General features: G+C 44.8%; 1 protein-coding gene across 1 annotated transcript in view; it reads left to right on the top strand.

Annotated features, from left to right (window-relative positions):
• Positions 1-21,753, top strand: part of Itk (IL2 inducible T cell kinase) — a 60,715-nt gene that overhangs the window by 21,446 nt on the left and 17,516 nt on the right. The window contains exons 2-8 of the mRNA XM_032912466.1: positions 163-267; positions 2,065-2,146; positions 3,877-4,005; positions 7,423-7,463; positions 11,759-11,910; positions 13,657-13,722; positions 19,495-19,549. Of these exons, the coding sequence (XP_032768357.1) occupies positions 163-267; positions 2,065-2,146; positions 3,877-4,005; positions 7,423-7,463; positions 11,759-11,910; positions 13,657-13,722; positions 19,495-19,549 (630 nt within the window). The remainder of the gene's footprint in view (positions 1-162; positions 268-2,064; positions 2,147-3,876; positions 4,006-7,422; positions 7,464-11,758; positions 11,911-13,656; positions 13,723-19,494; positions 19,550-21,753) is intronic.

The following is a 21,753-nucleotide window of genomic DNA, read 5'->3' as shown; positions in this document are numbered from 1 at the left end:
GGAATTTCTGAAGGGTAAATTTCTGGAAACGATTTGCATTAAAACATTGTCTTCTCTCTCACTTAAAAGGACATAATGTCTCTAGTAGTAAATTTCTGGAAATGACTGGCATGAAAACGTTGTCTCCTCTCTTACTTAAATGGATGTAATATTTCCTCACAGAAGAAGCGCACGTTGAAGGGCTCCATCGAACTCTCCAGAATCAAGTGCGTGGAGATTGTCAAGAGTGACATTAGCATCCCGTGCCACTATAAATACCCTTTTCAGGTAAGCACATTGGGACTACAACTGATAGCTTTCTGTCTGTCCCTGGACGTGGGGAAAGGATGGCTCTCCCCCATGCTGAGAGCTTAGACCAAGCCCATAGGAAGGCTTTTGTGTTATTCTTCCAAGCAGTGACATTCATTCATTCATTCCACAAAGGCATGGACTCTTGAAAAGGTTCTTGGTTTCCCACGGTGCTGGGGATTGAACCTAGGATTTTACACATACTATGCAAGCCCTCTGCCACTTACTACAGCCCCAGCTGTGAAAAGGTCCTAATTCCGGCTTCTCGACTGGAGTTTCTGAAATTTCACAATCTGAAAAACATCTGGAGATGGTTGTACTGTCCGCCACCTGCAGAAAGTGAATGTTTCCATATAAATGACAAGAGTTAAGCAGTATTAAATAAGTAATAATTTTCAAAGGGTCAGCAAAATGGCTGACCACATATGTGCAGGCCTGGTGGCCTGAGTTCCGTCCCCTGATCTCAGAAAGAGAGTGGAAAGAACTCTGAGAATTGTCCTCTGATCTCCACATTCAAGCCAAGATGCACTCTCATAGTGTGTGTGTGTGTGTGTGTGTGTGTGTGTGTGTGTGTGTGTGTGTGTGTGTGTATGAAAGAAAAATTGATTGATTTGAAAAGTCAGTTTGCCAGTTACTACTTTGGCAACATTGTAGATGTTGAGTAATCACTTGCTCCTAGAGAGTGCTGCCTTGACAGCACGGGTCACAGATCTTTCTCCATGAAGAAAGCTCCATTAACTGGTAAGTGTACCTTTTAGTCTTTATCTTGCCCGCTCTGCTTTGTGTTCACAGTTCCAGTGGAGTGGATAACTCCTCCCACATCCCAGACACCTCTCTTGTCTGCCCACCAGAAGGCAGATATTCCTAGGCTACTTTTTTCCAGTGCTAGGAATTGGACCTATGGTCCTGAGCATACAATAGGCAGGTATTCAAGCTCTGCGCTCCATCTCCAACCTAGACGGTCCATTTTAATGAGTCACAGAAAAGAGCTTTAAAAAAAACACTAGAAGTAGCCCCCCATGAGTTTGGTCCCCTCTCCCCTCCTCCTCTCTCTTCTTCCCTCCCTTTTTTTCTTTCTTCTTTTTCATATCACCAGGCTGGCTTGAAACTTGGAATCCTATGCCACAGACTCCCCGAGTGCTGGGATTCCAGATGCCCCACCACACTCGGCCTGAGGGGAAAGTTTTAAAGACGAAAGTCAAAGAAATGACAAATTCCCAGTAATTGAATGTGTCAATCACAAATGACTCGGGAGTCTGGGGGCGGGATACCAATGACATTTCAAAGGTTGGTTAGCAGTTTCCTGCTTGAGAGTGGTGCTTGGGCTCTGCATGATGCCACCTTCCAGGAAAGGTGAGCTAACACTCAGGTTCCGTGCTGGGGAGCTCCTGGTGGAGCTTATACTTCAGTGAGAATTTAAAGAGAATCTTCAGTCAATGTCCGTCATCTAATAACTTACTCTTCCATACCCCGGGAAGGCTTCTCTAATGACTGAGAAGTCAAGATCAGATATGAGCATGGTATCTAGTCAAGAAACCAACTTTTTTTTCTCTTATTTCATAAATTGGGCAAATACCCCCTGGTGGCACGACACCCAGGAGAATCCACCTACAATGTGGAAGGTGACCCTAATGACACAGCACCCAGGCACTTTGATGAAAAGCACACGGGTTCCCAAGTCACCAAGATTAAATGATGATTAATACTGAGATGGACCTGACGTGGGTTCCTCACTTCTGGGTGCCCTGTTCATCTTGGACTCTTGTGTCCTTCCAGGTCATGCACGACAACTACCTCCTGTACGTGTTTGCTCCAGACTGCGAGAGCCGTCAGCGCTGGGTGCTCACCCTTAAAGAAGGTAATTAGATTCCTGTGCTGAGTCACCGGCCTGGATCCTGTGCTGGGCTTGGGCTCCATGAAGGAACACAGGGGACTCTGTGAGCAGCTGGTGTTATCCATTTATCGTTGGTCAGTGTCTGTCATGGACTCAGGAGCAGTAACAAGGGATTGGCCAAATCTCGCTCACCACCTGTTCATGTAAGGCTTCAAGATAAAAACAGTTCCTGTATTTTTAAATCATTTCAAAGGACTGCACAAGCACCCACATGATACCCTTGATTTTGCCTCTTGGCTAGTCAAAACTAAAATATTTACTATCTGGCATTTTAAAACTGTTTGCTTACTCTAGTAGACCAAGGAAGGTTAGAATGGGAGCCCCTTCAGTTAGATCACAAGACATCCTGCCTCTTCCTTCTGTTCTTGGGCAAGTTCCTAACTGCAGACTCCCTAGCTGTTAAACTAGAGAGGGAAGGGCACTAACAGAACCTCTCCCAGAACTAGCAACCATAGCCAGTGCCCAGGAAGCATTAGCGTGTTTGTTTGTTTGTTTGTTTGTTTGTTTGTTTTCAAGATAGGGGTTCATGGAACCCAGTCTGGCCTCCAATTTTCTAAGTAGTCAAGGCTGACCTTGAACTCCTGATCTTCCTGCCCCCATTTCCCTGATGCTAGTACTACAGGTGTGCACCACCATGCCCAGTGAGCTACTTCTTCAGCCTGGTATTCCCGACAGCGTCGTTAGACCCCACACAGTGTTTATGTCTGTGGGATGTGGAGACAGGCACTGCAGTGAAAATCCAGAAAGTTCCGGTTGTTGTGTCTTATCTGGACCTTCATGTGTCTCCAGTTCCTCGACTATAAAAGTTATCTAAGCACAGTCTTAGGGCTATTGTGAGAATTACATGAGTTAGGACAGTTATGGTGCCCTGAAAATCGTACGAACAGGACCCAGCAAGCACTATACCAGCTACAGAGTGCTCTCAAGTCCGGTAGCTGTGGCTCGCAAACAGACACCAGGGCAAAACCAATAAAGAACCCCATCTGCACTCATTTTCCTGTATCTTATATTTGGGGTTTTGATATGAATGTAAAAACTGGAAGGAGCGTTAGAGATTAACTAATGTTGAGGGTTTCTTGTTTTTCACTAACGGAGTCCCGTTTATTCCTAACAAATTTTACTTCAAAGCCACAAGCCTAGAGGGAACAGAAGCAGAGGGCCTCAGCGCAGCTGGGTTGGTAGAGTATGTACCTATTTGCGTGGAGCCCTGGGTTGTAATACCAGCACTATACATGACATGGTGGCACCTACTTGGAATCCTGGGACATGGGACATAGGGGCAGAAGAGCATGAAATCTTTTCTTAACTGAAAAAAAAAAAAGGCAGAGTTGCTGTCATTCAAAGTGACAGAGACCGGAACCCCTACCCTCCCAACTTCCTCCTTAACCCCTCATTATAGAGCCCAGTCATCCAGTTGATGGCATAACAGGGAAATCTGGGGAAACCGAGGCTCAGATGAGGGTTCCCCGTCCTACAGACACACAGCCAACTGCAAGCAGATACAGAAAAGACCGAGATCCGCTGCTGCTGCCTGACTTAGCCCGCACTTCCTGAGTTAACATCCTACGGGGTTGCCTGACTGTTCGGGTTGGGACTCGGACGGCCTCGCGGTCCGGGCTCAGGGAGTGAGAAGATGGGCGGTGCTTGATCAAGTGGCCTAGAGATGAGCCCTCCATTGCTTCCAACTCTTTCAGAAACGAGGAATAACAACAGCCTAGTATCCAAGTATCACCCTAATTTCTGGATGGATGGGCGGTGGAGGTGCTGTTCCCAGCTAGAGAAGCTTGCCGTAGGCTGTGCTCCCTACGACCCAACGAAGAATGGTAAGACTTCGGGAAAGAGATAAAAAGGAAACCGCTTCCCATCAACAGGGCGTTAGAGATGGACGGCTAAATCCACTGTTTCCAGAATTCTCACTGGGGCTCCTCCATCTACCACCAGCCTTTCATGCTTTGCCCTGTCAAAAACTGATATACTCCAAGTGTGGCCATTGGTCAGCCATCTATACTACCTAGGAGCTAGTTATGGAAATAATACATATGGCCCTGCCTAGTCCACAAGATCAGAATGTTCATAGTAACAAGATCCATGAGGGACTGGTAGAGGCAGTAAAATTGGAGAAGTACTTCAGTAGCCTATTGGGGAATTTGAACAGTATTAGATATAGACCAGAGTGGGAGCTGGCCTCAAACTCACAGAGATCTGCCTGCCTCTGTCTCCCGAGTGCTGGGATCAACCTATGTGACACCACTGCCCAGGCTACCTTCCTAGATCGTAAAGTACAGAGACAGCCTTAAGTACACCATATTTATTTCTTTTAGTGACGTCACACCATGCATGTGTCTAATTATATAATTCAATTCTAGAGGCTTAAGGGAGAGAGAAAACTTCTCTTAACTTTAACTCAGGCTTCTTCCTTCCTGATCTCCAGACTTGCCTTGGGCCTACTTAGTCTCAGAGAAAAGGAACCCATAGTCTGAACGCAAAGTAGAAACAAAAGAAAGTTTGTTCTTGGCTTTCCCATCAAAAGCTCAGTCCTGGGGTTAGACTGGGTCTTAATTTTTATCAAGTGCCGTGGTGACTTGGAGACCTCCACCTCCCACTAACTGTAGCTCTACTCAAATGCACTTCACAGCATCATACTCTGCTTCCTCACAGCTCTCTCCAGTGAAATTAACAACCTTGAGCAGCCCGAGGTAACACAGAAAGGGATAGAAACGATTAGTTGCTGTCCTTGCGTTTTTCTCATCTCTTGGCCTCTCCTGCCACCGATACTATTTCTTACCCTGTGGTTTTTACTGCCCTAACACAAGGCGGATATAACACTTGGTTGGGTTTTCCATGGCTTCCTGAGTCACAGCCTCTCCTCTCCACTTTAAAAACCACGGCTGTTCACCTTGCACTTGGGAAAGAAAGAGTCAAGGTCATCAGTCTGCTGACCTGCATGAATATTTTGCATTGTAAAGATCACTGCCCACTCCTTGGTGCTGTTGATCCGGCTTGCTGTATCTGAGCAAAGAGAACAGGTTTGATTGTGTGGGTCTCCTTACAAGGTTGGCAGGATGCCTGGCTCCTGAGGGGAAGCCCTCCCAGAATCAGAACTGGTCTCTGATTCCTTCCAAGGGTACTTCCTTGGGCCCTTGGAGAAGTCACCCGGTGACCTGGGGCTCTAATGTCCTCAGTGCTAAAGTGGTAATGAGAAAGGTCTCAGAACCTTAAGGTGATGTAATCCCCCACTGGATGCCCTTCTAATCTGCTTCTGCTTTGCAGTGGTCACCATATAGCTTGCAGGGTTCATCAGCAGGGTTCATAGGCTTTCCCTCACCCTGAGACATGTGGTTGGGATGCTACAAGTGGTTGAGTAACTCACTATGACTACCCTCAGGAAGGACTGGTCTTCGCAAGCTCCTCCACGCTGTCTCCAGTAGCTGAACAGCTCTCAGCCACAACAGCCCAGGCCATCTCTTCTGACTTAGTTAAATAGCACCACTCCCCATAGCTTTAGCGGGATCACAAGCAGGTTTGAGCACACTTCACTGTGCACACAGCACATCATATTCCTGGGGTAAAGGCTCATAAAATCCCTGGTATTGAATACATCAATAGTCTATGAGCACAGGACTCTGGGATTACACACACACACACACACACACACACACACACACACACACACAGAAAGAGAGAGAGAGAGAGAGAGAGAGAGAGAGAGAGAGAGAGAGAGAGAAAGTCCTAGCCACAACCTCTTCTTGTGTAACTTTATGTGTTCCTTAACTTCTCAGTGCCCCTCAGGTAATTTCATCATCAACAGACAGAATACTAGGCCACGACTTTGACTGACTGTCAGAAAACTCTGAGCTCATTCCCAGCCCTTCACGAGCTCTCAGTGAGTGGTAACCAAGTCCAGGAGCATTCTTATTTTCGATGAAGGCATCTGAGTCTGAGATCTAGCAGCGTCTGAGGAACAGCAGAATGGTTGAGAGGAAATGACCTAGCAATACACATTTCTTCCACCAACTACACAGAGGGAGAATGGGAGCAAAAAAGAACAAGATCACCACAGAAAGAGAAAGTGACCAATCACAGACAACGGGGCAGAGAAAGGGTCATTCTGGTCATTCTAAGGTTAATCCAGTTTCCTGGTCCAGGTTCCAAGCTAAATTGAAACCCGATGTTACCCGACACTCTCTCTCTCTCTCTCTCTCTCTCTCTCTCTCTCTCTCTCTCTCTGTGTGTGTGTGTGTGTGTGTGTGTGTGTGTGTGTGTTGGTGATTAAACCTGTGGTTCTTGGATACAAATGATCTACCATTGAATCTTTAATAACCCCAACCCAGAAGCCAGAGTTCTGGTTATCATGATTTCTCTGTCTCTTCTCTGTATACACAAACTAATGGGGTTGAACACCAGTGTCCACGTATGAGCCTTATCTACCACATCCATGATGTGGGCTACCTTCACATCTACTGTGTGTAGGGATGAAAACCTTACAGCTCGGCTATAAAGACCATTCTCCTATCTCCAGTGCTTAAAGAGATCTTCGTCCTGAACTACAAGCTGTGCACATATCCCTCATATCTTTCACACTCCTCTCTCTCTCTCTCTCTCTCTCTCTCTCTCTCTCTCTCTCACACACACACACACACACACACACACACACAGGTAAAGATAAAGGAAGCAGATAAGGATAAGAAAGGAAGATGAGAGCTGAGTGGAAGGACACATGACGACAGAAACAAGAAGAGAAAGAGAGATCGATTTGAAGGCGTGCCGTTTGAGTGAGGCCTCGAGACCACGTATTAAATGCCTCCAGACAACTAAAAGCAACCCCAGCCCACTCAGAAAGCGCAGAGCCTTCCCACCTCATCAAACCCACAGTGGCATCAGGAAGGTAGTGAGTCACTGTCTCTGAGTCACACGTGCCCACTCCCGAGCTCAGAAGGTGACACATGTATTCATGGAAGTCTCTACCTGCAGAGAAGATCCCAAATCTTAGCCCCCTCCCCGTCAGGGGATACAGAAGAAAATGCCAAAGTACGGACTTCTGGAAGTTCCTGGCGTCTTGTAGAAAAGGGAATTGGAAACTAGCAAGTGGAAGAGATAGAAGACAGGTGCTACCAAAGTTGACTCCGGTGTCTCTGTTTCGTCATCTCCTTCACCCCTTTCTCTCTTTCCTTCCTTGGGCCCCTTTTCTCTGAAAGGCTGGGGTTTCATGTTCATTTTCTTTCTCTGTTTTCTTATTTCAGCTTCAAAGAAGCCTCTTCCTCCTACTCCTGAAGACAACAGGGTAAGTGAGGTGGGCCTGTGTGCTGTAAGCCCGACTGTGGTCTCTGCGTCTGTTAGGTCTATGTGCTTGTAGTAGACAGATACTGGGGTATATTTAACACGTTGGGTTTGGGGGTGCTATGTAGTGCAGTGGTTCTCAAACTTCCTAACACCATCGCCTTTTAAAACAGTTCCTCATGTCATGGTGACCCCAACCATAAAATTATTTTCATTGCTATCTCATAACTGTAATTATGCTGCTGTTATGAATCATAATGTAAATATCTGATACTTGACCATGTTTAGAACCACTAATTAAGTGGGTCTGTCCACCAGAAGGACCAGTGAGGTTCTGAACCACCACCTTGCTGTATACAGTCCACAAACACTGGTACCAAGTTATTTTTATGCCTCACCATAGAGCACTCCAGTAACAAACCCCTGATAATACTTCATATATTTCTGAGTACGCCCAAATTTAACAAGCCAAGTACCAAGAAGTCTTAAGACTTTCCCCAAGGCTACTCAGGTACTAACAGGACCTGGAGTTTCTGGCGTATGGATATGGAAGTTGTTCTCTGGATGTGAGCCATAGACCTCCAGCATCAGCCACACTGGAGAACATGTAAGGATGCAGAGCCCTAAGGACACACCCAGACCCACTGCAGCCATAACCCTGGGGAAGATGCTCTTTATCTGCCTACTAATTAGTTCCCGTGATCCTGAGATATACTCAAGTTTGAGAAGCACTGCTCTGTGGTAAACTGGTTTACAAGACTTGACATGAGCCAACTCTGGAGAAGAAAATATAAGGAAACAAGCAACCTTCACATTCTGGCCCTGTTAACATCAGTGCTACCATTCAAGTACTCGCCCTCAGAAACTTTCCACATTGTCCCCCTCATGCTTCCTCCCAAAGAATGAGCTCTGATTTTCACCTCTAGTCATCACAGTAATGTCTCAAAACTGGCAGCATCCTCAGTAGGGAAGCTCTCCTCAGCTGACTCTCAAACAGCACAGCAGAGACACATTGTTGCAGAAACCCGAGTGCTGCTCTTTCTGACAGAGCATCTCTCCAACAGCCTCCTTGCAGCTGTGACTTGGAAGCCCACTGCCCTCTTTTTCCCCTTAGAAGACCCACCCACACCCACTGCTCTCTCAGAAGTTATCTCATTCCTCCCTTACCCTCAGTGTCAGTGGAAGTAAAGCCAGAATATGCTGCTTGTCCACCACTCCTCTAACTCCACCATTGGGACTTTCGGATTCCTTAGAGATTCAGTGCCTGTGGTGTTTTGTGAGCAGTCTCATCACAAGTTTGGAGTCCTCCATGTCGCCCATATGCCTAAAACCAGTGCAGTGTTTCTCTTATTCCTTGCCACTTGAAGTCATTTCTCTCATCCCCTTCCTACCTGCAGGGCAATGGCATCTCAGGTTATCATATAGAGAAACAATATTTAGCACCATACTTTCCGGCCATGTGCTCTGTCCCAGCATCATTCCTCTTGCTGTCGCAAGATAACCCGACCAAAAGCAGCTTAGGAAAGGGTTTATTTGGCTTAAATTTCCTCTATCATTGAGGAAAGTTAAGGCAGCCCCTCCAGGCAGGAACTTGTAGGCAGGCTTGACTGCTAGTCCACACAGCCTTACCTCCAACAAAGGACCACACTTCAAAGCCAAGGACGTGTGGCAGAAACCACAGATGCTTGTTACCTAGCTAGCTTTCTTGTGTTTTTCAGGGCTACCTGCCTAGGGAGTGGTGCTGCCCACAGTGGGCTGGGCCCTCCTATGTCAACAACAAGGCAATCCCCCACAGACATGCTCATGCTCATAAGCCAATCTGATTTAGGAAGCTCCTCATTTCTCAATTCTCTTCTAAGACAATTCTTAGTTGTTCTAGCCAAGACTTGTTCTACTTGAGGAAGACTTTGGAGTTGACCTCAAGAGGAACAGTATAGTTATTGTTGGTCAAGATGGAGGATATCAATGGTCATAGGAACCCATAATCACAGGCTTTCTATTCCGTGGGTACACATGAGGCCAGGTCCAGATGTCTAAACCCAAGTTATTTCCAGTTCTCTCACCCACAGAGCTCAGCACTTTATATCAGGTCCCTCCTAGTTAACCCAGAAGAGCTTCCTAAGGGGCCACATAAATGTGTCTGCCTGTGCCCTTCTCCCTGGCTCCCAAGCAAGGAAGCCTTTTGCCACTTCTGCCTGACCTTTGAAGTCTCTCATCATAGTGGAGCTCAGCTCACCTACAAGGAGAGCTCCTAGAGGCCAGAACTGTTCTTAGCCATGCTGTAGAGTGACTAAGAAGTGAGACCTTCACCTACTGCAAGCCTCTCCTACACAGCCAGAGCCTCAATTTGTCCTTCTTGTGCCTCTGGCCCTCTTGTTCTACAAATGCCAACTCCTGATTTAATCTGGTGAGTCTCAACCACATTATACCCTAATGACCCCATTTTATGAGAAATGTTTTATAAAGATCCTTCTGTCACCCTGAGGGGAAATCCATTAAGTAGGGCCTAGAGAGACGACTTGACAGTAAAGAGCAATGACTGCTCTTTGAGAGGATCCAAGTCTGTTCCCACACCCATACTGGGTTACTCACAGCCCGCTGCCTGAACCTCCAGCTCCACTGATCTAATGCTTTCTTCTGGCCTCTGAGATCACCAATACTAATGTGGCATGCGCACACGCGTGCACACACACACACACACACACACACACACAAAGAAAATGAAAAATAAGTATTTTTTAAAAATCTTAAATAGTACAACTTATGTAAACAGAAACCTCTAAAGAGAATCAAAAAATATAATATTAAAAACAGAGATAAAGGAAAAAAACAGAATAAGTTGTATTTATAAATGTAAATATGGCACCATGGGTGTATGGGAAGTCATGGTGAAATGTCACTGACAAACTCATTGACAGAACCCACTGTATTTGGAAACTTAAGTGCGATAGATACAGGGATGTTTTATTGATGGTTCAGTTCTAGAATTTCCATGAGTGATAAGATTTTCCAGAATGGCAAACAAGTCCCCAAAGTGTCCTAAATTAAACCAAGTGGAAGCGCCCTCTGTGCACAGCTAATGACACTCCTGGAAAAGCCGGCCCTTTACATTGAGGAGAAGTGGATCTAGCCTATGGGTGTTCTTGATTATTGTGAAAGTCCAATGAGCTATCCATTGTGCAATAGAGGCCTCTTGTGTATTATATTCCTATGCATGGTTCTCCCCATGTGGATGGCTATTGGATATCCAGATGTTGGAAAGTCTTTGAGACACTGCAGAACCATTGTGTCCCTGACCCTTGCTTTTTAAATACCTGTAGTACACTTGGCAATATCTGATGACCCCATTATGTGTTCTACATGGTGCCTGGGAAGTGTACCACCATCGTCTGAAACTCTGCCCTAGCCTTTTGTCTTTTCTTTTAAGGGTTAATCAGGGGGTTGGATCTATAGTAACATGAACAACTTATCACGTCGGTACCTTCTGCAGGTGCTTTGAACACAGTTTATCCATCTGTTAGTTCTGTGCATGGACTTGGGTCCACAGGCTCTTAGCTTTCTGGAGGACCCAGCCCACCACCCTATTTCAAGTTCTATAAATACCCAGACTCCAGTGTACTCGAATTTGTGACTTCTCAACACTACATCACCTTCTAACCAGTAACTTAATCTTTTCCCATATTTACCCTGTCCTTAAATCTGTCACTCAGTTCTCAGGTGGGCTCATCTTGATCTCTGGCAGTTGTTTGTCTTATGATCTATTCCTCATGTCATTAACAGCTTGTGGGAATTGAAATATGGTATGGAACAGAGGCGTAGGCCAAGGTTTCTGCAAGAGGAAGAAAGGAGCCAAATGTTACTGTGGAGGGAACACTGAGATGAATTCTCTGGGAATTGGCGATTACTACAGGACACAGATTTCCCATTCTGAATGAAGTATTGGTGAAATGGGCTCTTGAGGCCCTGCTAGCCTCTGATTTGATGGATCTGGGCAGACCTGTGAATCAGATGAGCCAACATAGGAACCAATAGCTTTCTGTGAAAAGTGAATGGCTCCTTGGAATTCACTGGGATCAGCATCTACCTCACAGAATGCAGGAAGTGGGGCCTGCTGCTCCGCCTAAGTGTTCAGCTCCACGATTCCAACTCATACAGAATGCCTATTGGACGAAAGCAGCTGCCTCTGCAAATGGCCCTAGTGGACAGAGGGAGCTAACAGGCTGACCTAACCTAAATCCAGGATCCCAGGGACTCACTCCCTGCTCATGTCTTTGCTTGGTTTTATTGTCTCCTCCCCAGCGGTCATTTCAGGAACCTGAAGAAACCCTGGTCATTGCCTTGTACGACTACCAAACCAACGATCCTCAGGAGCTCGCGCTGCGGCGTGATGAAGAGTACTACCTGCTGGACAGCTCCGAGATCCACTGGTGGCGGGTTCAAGACAAGAATGGGTAAGGCACGCTACTGTGGGAACAGAACGACTATGGGAAGGAACGTCCCATCTCCTGCTGCTGCCCCGAGGCTGAGCAGGGATGCTCCACCGCCATACCTACTCCCTGTGCCTCATCTTTAGCCACTGTCCTCAACTGCTGTATTTTCCACTCACATGAGCAGTCTGGGCACTTGGCAACTTGTTCTGTTCTGTTCTTGAATTTTTAAATGCATATTAAATACACAACACTGTGACGTAAGTGGAAAGAAAAGGCATGTAAAGGTGACACAGAGTGGCGGTCATGTTATAGAGTCTCAGACAACACCCGAGACTCCATTATGAGATCAGTCTTTAAATAATGTCTGGACACAGGTTCTGCAAATGCTAATGACCTAATGTGGGGTTTGGATGAAAAACATCTCCAGAGTCCTTGTCTAATATCAAACAATTACTGTGACCAATATTCTAATATACTAATATTAAGTGTTACTATTAGGAGTACCACGTGCACTGGGTCCCCTGAAACTGGAGTTACAGGTGGTTGTGAATCACAGGGTTGGTGCTTATGGGAGTCAAACCCAGGTCGTCTGCCAGAGCAGCAGTGCCTTTAACCACTGGGCCACTGCTGAAGCCCCTACTGTGTTATTTTGAACAGAGTTTGAGTGGAGAACCAGGCATTGTTTATGTAGCATGACAGCCTTTAGGTGCCTACATATATATATGCACATATATCCCAATTCTAACTATGGAAAGGTTGAGTTATGGTAAGTCATGGTATGTGATATTTTAATTTTACCAAATTTGCATACCCCCCAACAGGATTGTAGAAAAGCCAACTCCGGCTGTTATTAAGCTTTGAGAGGGTGGAAGAAGGATATCTTTTTGTTCCTTGGCAGAATCTGGAGACATTTTACATGTAATCAAGTTTACATCACTCATTTCCCCGGTTAAAGCTGGAAGCTAAGAGAGTTGAAGGGACTCTACCAGCTTTCTGGTGCTGAGAGGGGAATACAGAGCACCTTCATATCTACAGCGCTATCACGATAAAAACGTGTTCGGAATGTGGATTACTTCTTGCCAAGTTGTTTCATATCTCTATTATTTAATTTCAACTCAAATGTGGCACTTCACCTTGGCATCGAGCCTGACCTTGACCTTATTTTTAATCTTATGCAGGGTCTCATACGCTACCTCAGGCTGGCATGGCACTAACTGTAACCCAGGCTGGCCTCAAACTCACAGCTATATTCCTGCTTCAGCCTCCTCAGTACTAAGACCACAGGCGTGGGCCGTCTGTTCAGCTTGACCTTATCCTTATCTCCTGGTTCTCTATCCGAAGGTGCTCAATTAGGGAGACTTTACATTTAAATGTGTATAGCATCTACTGGAAAGAGTTTTAAAGACCCGCGGTTGGAAAGTTGGGTTCTTATATCTTAATTATTTCGATTTTCTTACTGTGGAAAATTACTAATTATCACAAAAATTAATTCTAGAAAATACAATTTGAAAGGTATTTTTTCCAGTAGAGGAAATTTCATGTTGAGAAGCAGAGCCTTGTAAGTAAAATAGCCGGGTGTTGCTTTCAACCAAGCACATACCTTTGTCACTTCCATCAGCTATCTTGCTCAATTTCTTTTGCCCTATCACAAGTGCCAAATACTGTGAGGCTTCCCATTCTTACATGGCATCCGCGGATGAAATCTATTAAGTGGAGATGTGAAAATCACTCCTCTGCTAATCTGAACACTTGTTTCCCTCTTTACAGGCATGAAGGCTATGCACCCAGCAGTTACCTGGTGGAAAAGTCTCCAAATAGCCTTGAAACCTACGAGTAAGATGCTGTATTTTTTGACTCACTTGTTTGTGCATTGCTTGGTTGTTTGATTGGTTGGTTTATTGAGACAGGTCTTACTGGGTAGCCTTGGCTGCTCTGGAATGCACTATGGAGACCAAGCTGGCCTAAAGATCAAAGACCGGCCTGACTCTGCCTCCTAAGTCCCACAGTTAAAGGCATGTGCCGCCATACCGTTATGAGTAGTTTCTTAGAATGATGGTACTAAGATTTTCTTCCTAGGTCAAGCATGAATTATGGGTTGGCTATAAGAGTATCAAATGGTTCCCTTTTGAGGCCTGCTTTGTTTTCTTCTAGTCTCTCATCATTAAAACAGTAAGGCTTTAGCTCAAATGAGGGGAAAGCGAGTGTGGTTAGTACACACCTTCTCCTTTTGTAACAGGACAGTTCTTAGGGGCCTGGAGAAGAGTCTGTGGAAGAGAAGATCCCAGGAATCCCAAGTGTTGGTGTCACTTGAGAAAGAAAATCCCTGGGAATAATGGATAATACATCAGCTGACTTAAACCATGGTTGAAAACAGAATTGCCAATATCAGAGCAGCATTCAAACCCACAGATATCTGCTTAGGCGGTGCTAAGTGTTTACTACTAAGCTATCACTTAGAAAAAGAGTTTATGGGTTCAATTTTAGTGGAAATATCGAATGTTTGTTAGATAAAATTCGATAGAGTGTACAAAGTACCCACCTACCACGTAGCTCTTGTTTCTGAATGGCATTCCCCACTAAAGAGAAGTGTGACTTCTGAAAGCAGTGGAGAAAGCAGACTCCAGGGTTGAGGGGAGGAAGGAACACGATGAACTTGGAATACCTTCTTGCACTAAAAAGTAAAGAACTGATTTTTTTTTGAAATTTTGTTTCAGTGATTTAATCATATCAAACAGGCACAGAAATGAGGTGTTTGTTTTTAAAAAGCTCCTACTGACCAGACGAATAATTGAGTATCAAAGTAAATAAGGATAGTAGTAGACTATAACTCTTTGAACAAGATAAAAATATATAATAAATAGATTGATAGGTAAGTAAGTGACTGTATAAATAAGACAAGGTTCTTTCTCAGGAGAATACCAAGTAATGAATATGGAAGTCTGACCAAGCTTGAAAAACAGCATTTGTAGTTCACAGTGTCAGTTCTGGCAGAGTCAATGAATGTCACCAGGAGATGAACAATCAAAATGGTGGTATATTTATAGGCTCAAAGATGTCACTTCTTAAATCAATTGTAACTACCAAACGGAGCTAACTGGTAAACCCCCATCTTATGAGCAACATTGACCTCATTATGGCTCCAAATATTGTCCATTATCCCTGCTCCAAAACATGGCCAATATGAATTTAATCACGAGGATACAGCGACAAGTCCAAATTAAGGAATATTTCTATAAAATATTGCCTTTATTCTTCAAAAGCAACTAAGTAGGATGAAAGCCACAAAGGGCTGAGAAATTGGAACCTGTTGAAGGAAACAAAGGAATGTAGTGAGTAATCCTGTACTGGATTTATAACCATAAAATAGGTTTCGTTACCAAAACAATATGGGGGAAAGTAATACAATCTTGATAAGGCTTGCAAATAGACAATACATAGAGATATAGATATTAAAATTCACGGAAGCAGACCATGAGTACTTAGGAATAAAAGTCTGCTCTCAAGGAAACATATACAGGGCTGATGAGACAGCTCAGTGGGTAAAGTGCTTGCTGTTCACTGACAATGATGTCCTGAGTTTGATTCCCAAATGTGAGTAAAAATGAAAGAAGAGAACTAACTCTACAAAGTTGTCCTCTGACCTGCTCACTCATACACCATGGCGAGTATGTAACACACACACACACACACACACACACACACACACACACCATAGACACACAATAATAAATAAATATGACAATTAAATTTGCCTAACCGTATATCTAAATTCTCTACAGAGAGTAGTAAACGTGTAAGCATCCAGCCTCTGGTTCATCTAGGTAGAGGGTCAATAGGAGTTCCTTTATTTTGTTTTATAACTTTTGTGTATGTTTGAAAATTTTCAAACTTTATTATTATGCACACGAGAGTGTGCCTGTGTGTGCCTATGTAGGATATGTGGCAGTCAGAGTACAATTCCTGGAGTTGGTTTTCTTTTTCCACCTCCATGATCCAGGGATTGAGCTTGTGCTCTCTCAGCAGTCACTTTTACTAGCTGAGCTGTCTTGCGTGCCTTGAAACGCAGAGTTGTGGAGCTTAGTCCCAGTGGGTACATCCACAGAACACTCCCTACCTAAGGCTCAGGGAACACTGTAAGAGATGAGGCAGAAACACTGACTGTAGGAGCCAGAATATTTGGGAGTTTACTGTGAGAACGAATCTCCTCTTATTGTCAGAAGCTACTCCCATAAAGTCTCACCAACATGACAGCTCAACCATGGTCTGAACAAAGATGGCGCCAGTGAACATGGCACACCGGATGGAGAGACGCCTTACACGAAGAACTAGGGAAAACTGAGAGAAGAAGAGCACACTGATTGGTTGTCCGGTGCCAAATGGTCAACCCTGAAAACACATACACAGCGTTAGACACACCGAAGAGGTTTTAATTAGGGAAAGAGAGGCTCTGGATTTGAAAGGGACCAGGGAGAGTATATGGAGGGGTTTGGATGAAGGAGAGAAGAGGTTATAATTTTTATTAAATTATAATCTCAAAAGTTAAAAAGAGGGAAAGGGGGAAGAGAGAAAGAGAGAGGGGAAAAAGGAAGGAAGGAAGGAAGGAAGGAAGGAAGGAAGGAAGGAAGGAAGGAAGGAAGGGAAGGAGGGAGGGAAAAAGGTACCCCCCCCCCAAATCGAGCCTGGAAATAAGTTAGTAAGCAGCATTCCTCCATGGCTTCTCCTTCAAGCTCCTCCCTCGAGGTCCTGCCTTGGCCTCCCTTGATGATGGCCTAAGGACAAAATAAACCTCCCACAGAAATTAAAAAAAAAACGAATACTCATTAATATAAATGAATACTCATTAAATATAAAACATCAGAGAAGAAGGATATGAGATAACCAGAACCTCCGCCAACCCATTAGGATCCGTTGTTGGCCAATGTACTGTGAATAGAAGCCAGGAACCAGGGGCTATCACCTTCTCAATACTGTCTTTCAATGCTCTGGTCGAATATATGTGAATAGCCTTTCCCTGGGCCGAGAGATGATTCATCCTTCCCAAGGATGTTTTTGCTGAGACGAAACATAGAGGAGAGATACTTAGCTGAAATAATTGTTTATAGTCACTGCCTTTGAAGGAAAAGAAAAGTGGTCGTTTACCTCAACCGACTGCTTGGCTGAATAGCTGTGTTTGTTTTGGCCTTTAATCAAAATCCCTTTGTTTAGGATTCAAGAAGCAAATTTAAGGCCTCAACAAAATAAAACAGTAGGGAATTGATGGACCCCTAGGGGCAAATAAAAATGTATATCCCCCTACCTAAAAGAATTTTAAGTAATTTTCATAATAAAAGCCATGTGGTCTGTGAACCAGTTTGTACTACCAGCTTGCATTTCCCGAGTTATGGAATCCCAGCTAGGAAATGATATAACAGAAGGAAATGTTCTGACATTTAATATATAGCTGGATATAAGAAAGCTATCCATACTTTTTATTCCTTAACTTAGGTTGGACGATTTTGAGATACAGTTTGCCTAAGAACTCAAAAACATACCACCTGCTAAGATATCATGGGTTGCTAACTGGACTCAGGTTTTCTGCCTTAGCCTAGAAGCAGGGCTTCTAGCAAGTGGCCAAGTTCCAGCAGCCTACGAACTCCGGGGGGTGGGTTCCATGACCCCTACAGTGTATCCCGAAGCTGCAGGTGGTTCTGAACTCAGTATGGACTATGCTTTTTCCTCTATATACAGCCTATGGGAGAGCTTACTGTAAATTAGAAACATTGAGAGATTAACACTAATGGCTAGCGATGAAAGAGAAGTTATAACAATAGACTACCATAAAATCGCCATCCTAACTACTCTTGCTTAGAGTAAGGGTCACTTGAGCACAGACCCAGCAGTACCGTGGCACTGTACCTGGTGACCCTCACAGCAACCCAGTGACTCATAAGTAGGTATTGTATGTAGTAAATTGACTGTTGCGAGGGTGACTTATACCCTGCATGGTTGTCACGAGATTTCATCGTGTTACCCAGAGCTTAGAATTGATAACTTCTAGAATTGTCCACTTCGTATTTTCTGGAACCATGGGTTGACTGTGGGCAACTGAGATCACCAAACAGCAAAATCGCAGAAGAGAGGCTACGGCACCTCACCCTCTGTGAGCTTTGATCCCTTCTTGGGTAAAGAAAGGATCAGAGGAGACAGAGGCAAGCACACTGCACTACAGACATCCTTCACTCCCGTGTGCACAAAACTAAGCAGACCTCCAGGGAGCGACACCATTGTCTGCTGAACCCAGACCTGTTTCACACTTTAGAGCACAGCTCTAGCAACCCATATGCATTGCTGGGAGCTTGGGTGGGATGAAGCACACTTGTTGGCCATCTGGGAGGCCGTGAATACAATCTGCTCTCCAGACTGTGTTTTAAAAGTTCCATGGAATCTCCTGGTTCTCTTCTTCTTGGAGGCTCTCAAGTAGCCAAACAGGTTCCATAGACACTATTTCTTCCCCCACCTAGAGCCTCTTCTGCATTTGTTAAACTCCAAAAATAAATTGTCGACTGATGATCATTCTCCTTTTGTTGTAGGCTTTTTGGCCCAGAAATAAGTAAGACCCTGTAGGCGTCCTTTACCAGGACGTAACATTATGTCAGCCTTTACACTTCTAGAGAATTATTATCCAAGTGCTAGAGGACTCTGAATGCAACCAGACTGAGGCTTTTATCCATGTTTTGGCATTTACGTGTCTTATATATGATCACACGTGTTCAGTTGGATACTTTACACTACCATGAATGGCTGGAATGAGGATATGGGCGAGTAAGGGGTGAAGGAGGGGTGCACATCCCCACGGGACAGTTGACCAACTTACGTGTCTGCGCATCCTACTGCACGGACTCCTGATCACCCCGCACATACACATACACACACACACACACACACACACACACACACACACACACGGACAGTGGATAGCCTGCGTGGCCATTTCCCGCCTTTCTTCTTAGCCCTGGGGGAGTCCCTTTTTCCCCCACTTCACTTTGTGATCGGGATGGTCAAAATATGTTTCCGCATTGTAACAACATTCAGAAACTTCGTCCTTAAAAATGATTCCTGGTTTGCCATTTATTAATCACACTCATCAATTACAAAAGCTTTGCAGAAAGTCTGGGGGGGGCCCAATCTTAAGAAGAAAATTACAACAACCATTTTCAAAGGATATTTGCCAAACTTGCAAATTAGTATCAACGTTTTTTTTTTTTTTTAATGGCTGCCTGTCACCCTCCTACCTATAGCCACCCACTGACATTATGAAGTGGGGGAGGTGAGTGTTTTCTATAACCCTGTCATGGAAATTTTCCAGCTTGCACAGAAGTAGAGAGCACAGTACAAAGAAGGCCCCGGACCTCGGCTTCAGCCATTACCAGTCTGATGCCGACTCTTGCTCCACTCTTATTCTCCTCATAAATACCTTACTACCTGGAAACCGTCACGGCTTTCCTTCTGAGTCTGAAGGGCTGACAGAAACAGAGAGCGAACACGTGGCTTTAGAGCATCCTCTTTTATCAGTAAGCGATGGAGTTTTCAAACTGTGACCCGTGGCTTGTTCCTTTTGGCTTTCAGGTGGTACAATAAAAGCATCAGCCGAGACAAAGCTGAAAAACTTCTTTTGGACACAGTGAGTATCTGCGCCCTCGCTAAAAAGAAATTGTACGGTTTCCAGCCGTGTTATGGTTATGCGGTGCGGTGGACTCCTGTGTTGGCTTAACAACGGCTTTCATGTCTGAGGACAGGTATTCTGAGGATTATCGGGCTAGACAGCACAGGAAAGGAGGCCTGGGGAAGTGCTTGGCCTGGATGGGCGCTAACACCATCTGCTGCCATGACCTTGGCTTCAGGGCCGCCCTGCTTTTCCTTGTCTCTGCTACTCAGGAATGGGTTCTGCCTAAAGGGCCTGTAGTTTACAGGAACCCTACAGACTTTTCACCCTCAGTTGCACTCTGGCAGAGAAACTGACCTTACCCGGGGATCTTAGAGTTAGGGGAAAGAGGGATGAGCAGAGAGGAAGCAGGACTTGATGGGATGGATACCCTGTTCGGGCCTCTGTTCTGCCATCAATTCAGTGGGTGACCGTGGGAATTTCTCTTCTGCTTGCTGGGCCCACATTTGTCAGTGAGGACAAACTGAACATCCGAGTAAATCAGGATGCCAGTGATCTGTTAACCCCTGTGTGCTCCTGGCCCTGTGCAGTTAGTCACTGTCACTGGACCTGAACTCCCCTGGGAACCAACACTCACTGAATATTTATAAATGAGTGGAAGGGAGACCAGGATCAAAGGCATTGGAAAGTGTACCCATAGCGGCAGGAACTGAGCTGAGTCTTCTTTGAATGCTTGTGTCTCCTTGGTTCTCAGCAATTAGTCATCTCCCGTGGTTCCCAATAGACCTCATATCTGAATTGCTGCAGGTGTTTAAAATGCAAATTCTTAGGGGCCTGTGACATGGCTTAGTGCGTTTAGGATTGGGCCGTCAAGACTGACAACCTGAGCTCAATACCCAGGACCTGCACGGTTGAGGGACAGACCTGATGCCCACAGTTGTCATCTGACCTCGGCATGCCTACCACGGTGCATACATCCTGCCCACACACACGTGAAATAGAGAAATGTAACAAAAATATATATTCTAAGATTCCATGGCAGATCTGTAGAAACAGAACCTCCAAAAGTAACCTAAATTTTGTTTTCTCTCCTCCCTCCTCCCATTTGTTTGGTTTGGTTTTTCAAGACAGGGTTTCTCTGTGTAGCCCCAACTGCCCGGGTACTCATACTTTAGACCAGGCTGGCCTCAAACTCAGACCCACCTGCCTCTGCCTCCTGAGGACTTGGATTAAAGACTGGCTCCGTATTTTCATGAACTGGATGTAGGGCACAAATGTAGCCAGTCCTCTCATTCCTCAGGCTGTGTTGCTGGGGAACAGTGAAGCTTGACAAGAACTAAGTACAGAGAGCACAGAACTGGGACCCTGAATTATGCTGTGTTTAAACAACAAGGACATTTCCTTACATTCCGTTCAATCCTTAATAAAGTCAGTGTAGAGCTTCAAACAGCCCACATCAATGACAGAGGAAATCAGTTCTTGTTGTTGAGAAGTTCTTTTCAGGCATTTAAATGCATTTTGCTTTCTCAGGCTGTTGAGATTCACTCTTGCTAATACTTTGAATTCGCTTATCTAATACTCTCTTCTTTCTTAGGTAAGTCTGAAGGCAGACTTCAGAGGGGCCTACTAAGCTCTAGTCTGGGTTCTGGACATTAAGAATGGGATGAGGTTTTCTTTCTATTTTGTTACCGTCTGACTCAATACTGTTGCTTCTCTGGTGTACTCAGTCTTCTTGTCTCACAAGTACATGCATCTTAAGAGGTAGATTATATTCATTTCCCATTATTAACTAAAGCTTCTAGGTTACAGATATGATATGTATATGTGTGTATGTGTCTATTTCTACATTTTACTTCGTCCCTATTAAGTAAGCTTAGATTTAACTGTATCAATCACAAAACACTTAACAACTACTCATTCCATGAGTGAGTTCACCAAATGCTTGCTGTGTTTTTAAGTTATCATGGCTGGGTTGGCCATGAGTATCTGTGGGGGAAACTAAGAGCACAAACTCCAGCCTAGAGATATGACACCAAGAGCTAAGAATGCTTACTGCTCTTGTAGAAAACCAAGGTTCGATTTCTAGCACATATATGGCAGGTCACAGGGGATCCAGTTCCCTCTGCGGGCTCCTGTATGTAAACTCATGTCATAACGCGCACATAAACATAAAAATGTAAAACAACAATCCTTCCCTACAGCAAGCTCCTGGACTCCAGGCC

Source organism: Rattus rattus, chromosome 9, assembly GCF_011064425.1.
Source record: "Rattus rattus isolate New Zealand chromosome 9, Rrattus_CSIRO_v1, whole genome shotgun sequence".
NCBI lineage: Eukaryota > Metazoa > Chordata > Mammalia > Rodentia > Muridae > Rattus > Rattus rattus.
Note: the sequence above shows the minus strand (reverse complement) of the source record. Positions and strands in the feature narration are given on the sequence as shown.